Consider the following 12,017-nt stretch of genomic DNA (forward strand, 5'->3'; position numbering starts at 1 on the left):
CAAAAGTTCTGAAAATTCTGAGTTGATCGCATTTAAACTTTTGTACTTGGGGGCAAGCTTTTGTGCCTCCAAATAGTGCAAAATTAAATAATATTTAGTGAATTAAATAGTCATTAAAGAACATAGTCTAAAATTAAATAATATTTAAAAGGGTATATTCTCTTCCTCAGGATAATCTGTTGGTGAGCTTACTGGCTGCATAAATTATTCCATTCCTAGGTTTTGGCATGAGCGCGATAGACAGCTGTAATTCCAGAAAATCAGAGAGACAGAGAGATGCCGAAATTCCAGGACATCTGGAGTAGTCAATGAGATCTGAAGACCGAAAATGAGAATGTTGAAAGCGATCCTAACACTAAGCCTTTCAAGATGACACGGTACACATGTGAGATGTCGTGCTGGTCTTTCAAATAGAACAGAGAAAATTGATTTACTCTCGTGTTCGACATGAATTAAAGAAACGCGCCAGCAGAGTAACAACACTCGTGCTGTACATAGCGTGTCCTTCCGCTACCACAGGTAGAGAGGGGGTGCTCTGCGTAATTTATAGTCTCCGTACAGGAAAATACCGAAAGAATACAGAAACTGTTGTAAATTCCTGATGAAACGCGAGTGTAAGTCTGTTTACTATTAAATGTGATTTACTGCGGTTACACTCTCTCTCCCCCCGCCCCCTGTATTTTTTGTAGAAGGTACAGGGGTTTTACACAAAGAACAATGTAAGCTTCTTATTCTGAGTTAGCGCAGAATAACTTCTATATAGAATTAGCACCTATATTTTTTAGATCTTCTTTTAAGCCGTATAGCCTCTCTTTTATGTATTTTACGAATACCAAGTTACGATTTGAAATGAAGATCAAAATTGCAAGGAGACTGCAATCAAATAACACTTCAAAACTGAAAATGGTGTAAATCTATTGGCTACTTCATGTAACGGATGCAAGGAAGACCCGCTGTGCAGATTATGTCACCATTCTATATTTCTCCACAGATAAACTCTTGCTTAAATACAGGCAATTTTGTGACAGTACTGAGATAAACAGACACAGATTTTATCGTCAGAATGGGAAATCTGTAGCCTATACTAATGACAATAATTGAGATGCTTATCGTGTTCTTTTATATAATGCATTTTTTTGAAAAAAAAAAAGCTATTTCCATGTAAAGCAGAATTGGAGAGCCTGATTTACCAGAAAACACTATCAACGGCTTGCGCGTATGATTCTCCTCGTCTGCACACCGTTGAGAACATTCGCCCAGTCTCTTTGCTCCGACAGAAACCAATTTGTGGCAACTTTTAGAAGTGAACGCTTCGCTTCCTTCAAATCTTAGCTTTACTTAGCGATATATTAATTCATGTCCCAAAGTCTCCATATGGGGAAAGTTAAGAAATGGGAAAAAAATTCATTTGAGAAAGTCAGTCTTATTGAATGCCGATGTTTGTGATAAAGGCGGAGCTTCCCTGCCCTGATGGGTTTTACAGTTTTGGAGTGTAGCAAACTCAGCAGAAATCCAAATATCTGCTTAGCCAGAATGGTTTTATTAGCTCTGCTTTCGTGAACGCCTTTCAGGTAGTTTAGAGATGTAAAGTGAGCATTGCTCAGTTTAGTAGTTTTTTTTATTTTTTATTTGCACAGGATTGTAACACGCACTTTTTTATAATCTACATAGAATGACTTGCTGGAATGCAGTTTTGCTGTGTCTTCACTTGTGCCCTCCTCCTTTTTAACCACAAGTACATATTTTATCTGTTAGATACCGGCTTACTTAGCCTCTGTTCCTGGTTTCGGATTTGTTTTGTCCTTCCCCCGCCGCCTCCTTTCTGTATTGGGCTTGGAGAGAAATTAAAAAGCTTATTTTGGGAGCTTCACCTACAGCTTGTTTTCTCAAGTCTGCATTAAAGTTTGCTCTTTAATTGATTTCTTAACCTATTTTATGCTTCCTTCAAGCAGCCGCCATACAGAAGCGGATGCCTCAATCTTTAGTAATACCGACTGTTTCGACTATTAACCTCTTGACATGAGATTGATGTTGCCAGTTTAGACGCTGTTGATTTGCATAACTACTAATCCAGCCGATGGGAATTGTGTAAAGCTGTACTTCAATGTAAAACTCTCGTCCAGATTTCTACCTGCATTCGACTGCTGAGGCAGGATAGTAATAAAGACATTCCTCAGTATTTCTATGCCTAAACTTCCCCCTGTTATCCCGTTTGGATGATGCACGGCTGGCCTCTTCGGAAGAACGCGGAGGACACTAAATGTAGACTGGGAAGTGTGAACTCTCAGACTGCCTCTCGTCCTGCCTATACTTGTTAGACTCTCTCAACCCACGATGGGCACCCAGTAATTAGAAGTAGCTTTCACTCAGTTTTAGGGACTCTGATACCTAAATACGCAAGAATCTAGAAAAAACAACCCCCCTCCCCCCCTGACTTTCTAGGAAACAATGGGAAATAATACCAGTTCATTAATATCTCTTCTAAGAACAGCTGCGTAGAACCAGCACTTGAGACTAATGACATCTAAAATTATTTCTGCGGATCTGCCCACTCCTGTTACAAAAATCTTGCTTTGCAGCTTTGCTTGTTCCACTTCTGCACCCCGTAAAGCTTCTGTAATTTAACAACTTCCTTCCAGCTTCTGAAATGTTTTAATTTTGAGTAGATGGTTCTATGCACATTGCTCTTCCCATGCAAGTTAAAAATCTTACCTCTTTTTACAGTTGGCAGATGGTTGATTTCACATTCTCTTTTATTAAAGAGAAGTCCTGACAATTTTTTATGTCAATCCGTACCAGACTGGTGGAAGTCCTTCCGTGTCCCCCTTGGAATAGAAATTGTATTTTTTTCCTTCAAAGTATTTTTTTTGCACACGCAGGCATTGTTGATCAAGTTTCCTGACTGACTATATGAAAGCGTAGAGTGCGTCAAAGCATTCGGAATTATTTAGTTGTAAATTTTACGGTATAGCCTGAAATACTACATAAAAAGCACAGTTGGCATTTCCACTTTCATACTCATAACCTCCAACAGACAGTATTTTATATTATTCTTTAGCAATCCTAGCAAGAAATAAAATAAAAGGTGAACATGTTGGAACGTGAGCGGTTGCTGCAGTCCTTTAAACGTAGTCCTTATCCTTGGGCAATGTGCAGCATCTCCAATGTTTTTATTAGTTATTAATTGTATTTGCTTTGCTAATTCCATTCTAGAGACAGAAATACCAGTGGTCAGGAAACACCAAGTATAACTCTTTCTATTTCAAATATATAACAGGGAAGAGAAAATATCTCTAGCCTTCTTTTCATCAAAGTGCTTTCTTTAACGTCTTTCCCCCCTTTTAAGACCTCCAGGAATAAAGTTGACTTGTAGTTCCTTTCTACAGGCAGATGATTAAACGTTCTCACCATTATATAATACAATTTCCATTTTATTTTAAACATACTTTGCATGATATAAAAATATTGATCACAGTGAGCTTTAACAAATTGTTACTGCTATAAACAGAAATGCTGCACAATGGTTTTAGTGGAAATAAATTATATAGTCATTATCTCTTTTTTTAAAAAAAAAAAAAAATCACGAGAAGAAGAACCTAGGCTGTTTGGTCATTGGCAGAAAATAAGTCCTTATTGAGTCCTTTACAAAACATGAACCCCAGTTGTTTTCTACATTTGCTTTCCACATCTTGAGAAAAGCACAATGCGTCTGTCTCTGAAAGCCCCACAGGGTCTCTGGTGAACATTTAATTCCAAATATTAGCAAAGTTTCTGTTGTTCTTTTGTTCTAATGGAAAAAAAATGTACACCAAAATAGCGAGTAGTGCTCTCTTCACTAATTCATAAGTGGTCTTTTCCAATATGTGGGTACACAGCGGCACACTTCTTCGCTGAAATAAAATCCAGCGTCACAGCGTTTCGTTCGGACTGTACACGGCGGTCTGTAACAACTAAAGAAACAAAAAAAAAGTGGGCGTTAATGAAACGTGGTCATTCATACAAAGCTGGAGTAGAAAGCTGTGTACATTTAGACTGCCATTTCTTGACAGGATATTTAATTCCTACAAATACATATCTTTTAACTTCTGTTTATGTTCTCGCATAAGAAGGTCTTGAATTGGACCATTCTTCACAAAAGACAATGAAAGAATAATGAATGCTATTGAAGAGAAGCATTTCTATTGCCACTGAGACTCATGAATATTTTTAACGTATTGCCTGGTTGTAGTCTCATTCTAATCCTCAGTAGTACTTTTTAAAATTTAACTTTGAAAATACAGTGATACTTTTCTCTTCTTAAAACAGCTTGTTATGACCTGCGGCGTGCTGCCAGTTGGAGGTGGCAATCCAGAATCGGGTGATGATCAAATTGACCATCTTCTTACGCAGGACTGTTTCTCACCTTATTCCCGACTGCAATAAAGCCCGGCAGAGATTTCTCTCTCTGCGTTACACCGTGACTACGATCTGGAAAACCAGAACACACTTCTTTCAAGCTGCAAACTGCTAGAGCCATTCCCTGAGGCCAGTGGGGGTGTATCGACACCTCACATTGCATCTCTCTATGCAATACATCACAGCCTGCACGTTTACGATAAATCTTAAAGGCAGAAGAACAGAAGTAGTCCCTACTTGACTAAAATAAGCGTACTACAAACAGAGCATTAAACCACAAGTCACCTCTACCTAAAACACAGCAGAATTTCTCTTCACAGATTCCTTGACTGAAAAATAGAAGTTATACAAAGATAACATCTGTGGGTGTCCCTGAACTCTTCCTTTTCCTATTTTATTTTTCTATTAAAACAAGAACTTGACCTAAAATAACCTTACAATAACAATGCTAAATACTTTCTGGTGTATAATGGAGACAAAGTACAAGTCTGGGGTGGTTTTTTTTTCAGAAGCTGGCAACGAGCCAAAAGACAAAAGTATAGGTTTTGAATTTCAACACAGTATTTAAATAACGTGCGCCTGTTTGTGAAACACTGATATTATGATCTGTTACTATAATTCATTCTTACTTCAGTTCGAAGACTCTACAGTACGCTATATTAAGGCAATGTCACTGTCCTCTTCCAGAGGCAACTCTTGTTTCGGGCTTGTGGCTACTCTTATTATTGTTGCAGCTAAGTTGATGTGTTGTCCGCTTGTTTTGGATATCAACTTACCACTTTGCAATAATTTGTTTATGATATGAGCTCTGGATTAGAGTTACATTAATTCAAGCCAACCAGTTCAACCAATGAACCTGGCTATGAGGAAAACAATAAGGAATGAGGAAGACTGCAAACATGACATTTATTAACTAGTCACATCTTGTTCAGTGTTTGCCATGTCATTAATCACAGATTATTTCACCAGTGTGGTCTCTGTAATTAAGGGAGTAACATTATTTTGTGCCACTCAATACAGATATTTGAGATGAGTGTAGCAGCTCACGGGAATCTCTCAAAGCCCTACTGATCTTTTGCCCGATGAAGTTTGGAAACGGCGGTGAAAGGCAATAAAAATCACGACGACACTTGAAAAAGAAAGCAAGCGAACTTTGCTGTCTCGCTTTTTCACCAAAGGATCTCGTACTCCGAGCAAATGGGCAGCCAGCAGTAGGTTGTTCTGCGAAAAAGGTACTCCACAGAAACGCGGTGGATGAAACACCGACCCCACTTGCCTTTTCGCCTGTGCCTGACGTGAAAGTTAGACTATTTCATGTACCGAATGACCATAAAACAGAAATAAGAGAAAGATATCTAAAAAACCAAAATTTTATTTTTGGAGCTCAACTCCTCCACACACCTATGACATATGGTACAAAATGAAAAGCAGCCAGGTAATCGTTAAATATGGGGAGTTCTTTTGTGCCTCCTCGTGAACTGCGAACTGAATTTACAGTTGAGCGTGCCATAAAGCATCCCTCCCATGTGAGTTTGCGTCTAGCTGCGGTCAAGGTCAGGCTACTGCAATTTTATCCTTATCTGGAACACTTCAACGGAGCAAGAAAGCCCCTCTCCTCCTCTAAAATGCTTTGCAGCTGAGGTGCCTGGTTATCTGGCCCGGCCAAAACTGACCAAAATACATTTGTGAGGTGATAGCACTGGATGAATAGTAGCAGAGTCATTGTAACTATATAAACGTGGTTTCCTTAGGAAACTCTGCTGAACAATAGCCCAGGTCTTTCAAAAGATTAAGGCTGAATGTTGTTTATGGAGTGCTTCCATGGGACAGATGCCTGTGTTGACGAGGCCAATCTGAGCACGCTGGAGCAAAGGTGGGTATGAAGCCAATACATATAGTACTGGGTGAGTCAGTGGCAACTTTATTTTATGTCAGCAATCGTGATTTTTGCTACCAAATGCTCAGGTTCGATATTCTGGGCAGTCTAACATCTGCACAAATGAAACTGAAGTAGGAATGCTGCTCTTAGTGGTGGTAACAGCATGATCACCTTAAAAGCCAGTACACTCTATGGTGTTTTGTTGAGGTTTTTTTTCCTCTTCTTTTTTTCCTCCTGTCCTGTTCTTTTTATTCCTGTCCTCTAGAGCTGGCTCTAACATTAGAGGCTGAGGTGTTTTTAGATAGAGTGCAAAAAAATGCAGGCCCTTGAAAACCAGAACCTACAAGGACTGTCTGTCTGCACAGGGAGGCGCCTGGGACACGGCTACGGGCTCTGCTGCTGTCGTGGTCTGAGGCGCCGTACAGCGTTACGGAGTGGTATCTCCATTCACGTGGCCTCGTAGCAGCAAGGGACCTTTCTTTCAGAAGACAGACAGGATGTTGCAGGGGTTTCCTTCCTTTCGCAGAAAGCTTGAGGACACGCCATATATGCGAGAAACCCGTGCTGAGTGCTTCCTTAAGAAGGAGGAGAGATTGCATCCTCTATCGTCCTCGACAGTGCTACTATCTACTGGGGTACTGGTCGTAGAGCCGTAGAGTAACACCATACCCAAATCTTTCTCTCTCTCCACCCAAAGACAAACGGCTTAGAAAAGAGAAACGGCTAACAGCATCCTATATCACACTGTCCTTGCAAGTGAGAAAGGGGTTCGAACTCTTTATCGTATCCAACCACAACACTCCCTCAACTCCCTCAACCACAACTCAATTTCCTCCTTCAAATACTTCAATCTTTAAATCAATCGAGGTGGCATCGGATATCTATTATGGCATTTCTTAGCTTTTTAAACACCTGACTATTCCAGTTGTGAACGTTCTTTTAAAATACACATGGTTTATACGTGTAGCACTGCTGGAAGTGCACACTCGAGTAGTGTTGAGGCTTTGTAACGTGCTAAAGCTCATGTAATCAGGCCGGGTTTTTTTCTTCTGCAAACATAAAATTGAAATAAAAACTGAATAACAAAGAAATTATTTCTTATGTTTCTAACAACTCTTCTATTCCACTCAAAGGGCCAAACAGGAAAACACATAATGTCAGTTACTATTAATCTTTTCCTCTATTTTAGAGACTTCAACACGGGTCTCATTCCTAATATTAGACATTTATTCTTTATTCAAGATGAACTAATGTATATACGTCTGGCAATATATTTATTACTAATTACATGTTATAGTAAAAAAAAATATATATGATTTACTTTTGATAAGCAAGACATTTAAATGTCCCAGTTTTCTATTTTCCATTTCCAGTGCCTGAACATTTCTGGAATTGTTATTTGCCATTAATATAATAGCAAGATTCTCCTATATTAGGAAATAAGTGATCTTTCTGCTCCAAATGGCATTGCTTCTGTTTTAGCAAATTCACTTTACAGGAAAACTTTCCTCACAAAATATACAAAGCAAAACCAATATTGTTTGTTTCTAAGAACCTGAAGTCATTCACATTTTTATATATAGACTGCTATGGGTGTAGCAGTCGTGGAAGAAAAAGCTCCCGTGATATATAAAGAAATTGCAGAGTTTTCTTCCTGACCAAATCCCATTTTAAATGATGAATGTGGGCGGTCTGTTTTATAGTTATATATGTCCACTTTTCACAGAAACCACCCAGAGCCGTAAGACTTCTTCTGCACTCACAAATCTTTAGTATCAGTTGAGTGAAATGAAGGATAGGCAAAAATTTAGGAAGAGTGAAAATGAATGATGGTACCTCCAGACCTCAGCCCTGAAATCTAATTAGGAATATTTGAGTTAGTTCAATTACAATACTCTGTTCTTGGGAAAAATAGAGTGTGATTTTAAGCAGCATAAAAAAATGGGGAGCTTGAATTTACAGCTCATTTTCATCAAAAAAAAAAAAATAATCCCATGAGGTAGTAGCAAGCAGTACAAGAAACTAAGCATGCTTTAAAATACTACTTCTGCTTCGTAGTTTCCTCTTAGAGATGATAAAAGCCATAGAAGATAAAACTGAAGAGAGTTTTACCGTTTACTTAAGGCTACAAAGCAATCCAACGAGGCAGATAATGACACAACCCAACATTTTATACCTTCAACACAATGAAAGGGCTAAAGATTGAGCTTTTACCTGCATGTCTGGTGGTGGAACCTTTTTCCTTTTAAGAAGCATTTATTGGGAGATTCTATACATTCACAGATGCACTTTGCAGGATTTAGCGGCTGATGTTTAGGACAGGTCTTTTTACATACACACTGGCATTTATCTTCATCGAATTCCTTGTTGGGCCCACAGGAAGCGGGGAGAAGTTTGTTTTTGCACATGCACTGACATGATGATCTGTCTAATTCCTTGTGAGGTCCACAGCTCGAGGGCCGCACGCCTCCTTTGCAGACACACTGGCAGGTCTCTTCATCCAGCTCTTTGTTTGGTCCACAAATATGGAATCCGTCAGACGTGTCTAGAGACACAGCAGAGAAATTGCACAATTATCAGAATTTTGCCTCTACCCATCCCATATTTTTAAGTGAAGAAACAGTATCGAATTCGTACCTTTTAAGGTGTTTTAAGAACAAACATATGTCAAAAGACAGGCAACAACCAGTAATAATATCGATAAAAGGTTCAACTATCTACTTTTCATGTTTTTAATATCTCTTCTAGCTAAATCAAAACATGGAACTACATTTAATCGTTTAAGGAAAACTGCTTACCAGAATCTCCAAGGTGAGAAGAGAAACCAAAATCATGCTGTGACAAACATCTGCAAATTTGATTATTCCAGATATGGTTTTTTGGACAGGTCTTGTTTGCCACATGACACCTGTGGAATGAATTACATTGTTGATTTACTATCATAAGAACTCAAGAAAAAAACCATCGATTTTAGGTGTTAATTGCTTTTGTTTCCCTCCATTACAAAACGCTTTCGAAAAACTTCAGCTTTTCATAATTTCATATATTCATAATCTTTTTAACTCCTATCAAATCTGTTACTAATTAAGGTTCTCCCCACTACAGGAATCTTCAACCATTTGTTGATGATACCTTCTCACATTTCAAATTTTAGCTCTAACTGCTGGAAACTGATATTTGTACTTTCCTAAGGTTCTCTGGAAACAGATCTAACCCTTGAATGTCAGCGCCACATAGAAAAAAAAAAATAATATATATATGTATAAAAAATATTTGCATGCCAAGTATTATCACATAGGTGATAATTTTCTACACAGGCAAAATGTGTAGAAAATTGATTTTTGCAGTACGAAAATGTTTTCACACATACAGACATTGAAAGAAAACTGATAATAGTTTTCAAATGAATGCTGTATACCAAACTCTGATTTCTGAAACAAAACCAGATCATCAGATTCCTTTCCCCTTTACGTGAAAATTAGGTGACATTAACTGACTCTTTCTCATCAGCCACTCAAATCGTGGACAGCTTGCTTGAATCTAAAGATTTGGACTCCCGCAGCGATGCCTCTTTACTTTAGAAATGAAAGACAATAAACAATTTAACAGTTTAATGCTCTTTACCTGCTGGAGTTTTCTAGCCAAGGTAGTGATACCAAAGAAACAAAAAAATCCTAACAGCGGTCGGTCTCTTGTTAAAGGATGCCTGAACTGAACTAGTAGGTACACCACAGACACAATAGTTGTGTATTGTTTCATCTTCCATGCATCGGTACATGTTAGGGGTTGACCTGCTGGAGAGCAGCTCTGCAGAGAGACCTGGGAGTCCTGGTGGACAACAAGTTGACCATGAGCCAGCAACGTGCCCCTGTGGCCAAGAAGGCCAATGGTCTCCTGGGGGGCATTAAAAAGAGCGTGGCCAGCAGGTCAAGGGTGGTCATCCTCCCCCCCTGCTTGACCCTGGTGAGGCCACATTCTGGGGCACTGTGTCCAGTTCTGGGCTCCCCAGTTCAAGAAAGACAAGGAACTACTGGAGAGAGTCCAGAAGAGGCTACAAAGATGATCAAGGGACTGGAGCATCTCTCTGCTGAGGAAACGCTGAGAGCCCTGGGGCTGTTTAGCCTGTAGAAGAGAAGACTGAGAGGGGATCTCATCAATGATCGTTGATATCTAAAGGGCAGGTGGCAAGAGGATGGGGCCAGACTCTTCTCAGTGTTGCCCAGAAACAGGACAAGAGGCAACAGGCACAAGCTGGAACATGGGAAATTCAAAGAACCATAGAATGGTTCTGGTTAGAAAGGACCCTAAAGATCATCTACTTCCACCCCACCTGCCCTGGGCAGGGACACTTCCCAGTAGACCAGGTTGCTCAAAGCCCCATCCAGCCTGGTCTTGAACACCTCCAGGGATGGCGCATTCCATCTCAACATGAGGAAAAACTTCTTTGCTGTGAGGGTGGCAGAGCCCTGGCACAGGCTGCCCAGAGAGGTGGTGGAGTCTCCGTCTCTGGAGACATTCCAAACCCGCCTGGACGCGTTCCTGTGCCACCTGCTCTGGGTGACCCTGCTCTGGCAGGGGGTTGGACTGGGTGATCTCCAGAGGTCCCTTCCAACCCCACCATTCTGGATTCTGTAATTCTTTGCTTACCATTTCTTTATCACCACAGGTGACAACTTCTAACAAGTCATGCATCCAGGCTGTGTCATTTATTCATTGTTCCTCTAGGATTTCTAAACCCCTCCTCTGTTAAGGCAGCGCATCCATTACACAATTTAAGCACTTTTCATTCCCCTGAGCACCATTACTCATGCACTCAAAAATGCAGGTGCTGGGACACCTCCTGCGCTCATCACTCAAACACACCACTCCCCTCCAGCACACGCAGTGACTCCCCGCTTGTGGAAACTGCTGCGGTGTAACATCACCCTCCATCGCCTCCTGTTCTCTCAAACTGGTGTCTCCTGACTTCATCCCACTAACGATCTCCCTCCTGCTCCCTCACCTGGGACACGGGTCCTTTTGCCCGATTCTGCTTGAGAAATGGTATGGATCATTTATTGTGTTCTGTTTAAAAAAACACCAACAACTCACAGCTGGAGCAGCCTGGCTCTAGCCGGGAGTGTTTAAAACTACACTACAGATGGAAGCAAGGGTGACAGTATGAAGAAATCACCAAGCGCACATGAACCCAAGAGAAGACAATGTTGATACAAAACCCAAGTCATCAAAGAACTTGAAGACAACGATACATATTTCAGCATCAGAGTTGGAGACGCCCAGCAAAAGGAACCGGAACTGCTTGTTTGTAAATTCTACTCTGGTTGACAGTACAGGCAATTCTGGGGTGGGTATGGCTGAAATTTTAAAATGACTTATTGTAACATTTTAGGAAAGTTCAGGAAGGCTAGGGAAAAAAATCAGAGGCAAAACACTTTGCAAAAAATTTCACTACCTCTTTTTAAATCATTGTCAACTCAACTAAGAAAAAAAAAAATATTATTCAGTGTCAGGACTGATAATGCACAAGACGAGGAAACGCTTAATGTATACAACAGACCTCCAAACCACATCTAAAATATGCTTATCGATCAGCTCTGTAAGCGCCTACCTACAAACCATGGGCCAAAGAGCTCATCATAGAGACTTGGATCTGAATCGCGTGTGTTGAAGGCCCTTCTGCTCCCGCCGCCCCAAACAGCTAAACTTCTAAAACACAGAGCGACAATTTTCTACCTCAGTTGCA

At 40.2% G+C, this 12,017-nt stretch overlaps 1 protein-coding gene across 3 annotated transcripts in view; it reads right to left on the bottom strand.

The window, feature by feature from the left end:
• Positions 1-731: 731 nt before the first annotated feature.
• The window catches only part of VEGFC (vascular endothelial growth factor C), an 85,053-nt gene continuing 73,767 nt past the window's right edge, over positions 732-12,017 (bottom strand). For 2 of the 3 annotated variants that reach the window (XM_054202480.1, XM_054202478.1), the window contains exons 5-7: positions 9,073-9,182; positions 8,489-8,819; positions 732-3,950 (exon numbers count right to left, since the gene is read on the bottom strand). In XM_054202480.1, the coding sequence (XP_054058455.1) occupies positions 3,836-3,950; positions 8,489-8,819; positions 9,073-9,182 (556 nt within the window). In that variant the 3' untranslated portion in view covers positions 732-3,835. The remainder of the gene's footprint in view (positions 3,951-8,488; positions 8,820-9,072; positions 9,183-12,017) is intronic. The other variant, XM_054202477.1, reaches the window with a different exon arrangement.

The sequence above is a fragment of the Rissa tridactyla genome, chromosome 5, assembly GCF_028500815.1.
Source record: "Rissa tridactyla isolate bRisTri1 chromosome 5, bRisTri1.patW.cur.20221130, whole genome shotgun sequence".
NCBI classification, from domain to species: domain Eukaryota; kingdom Metazoa; phylum Chordata; class Aves; order Charadriiformes; family Laridae; genus Rissa; species Rissa tridactyla.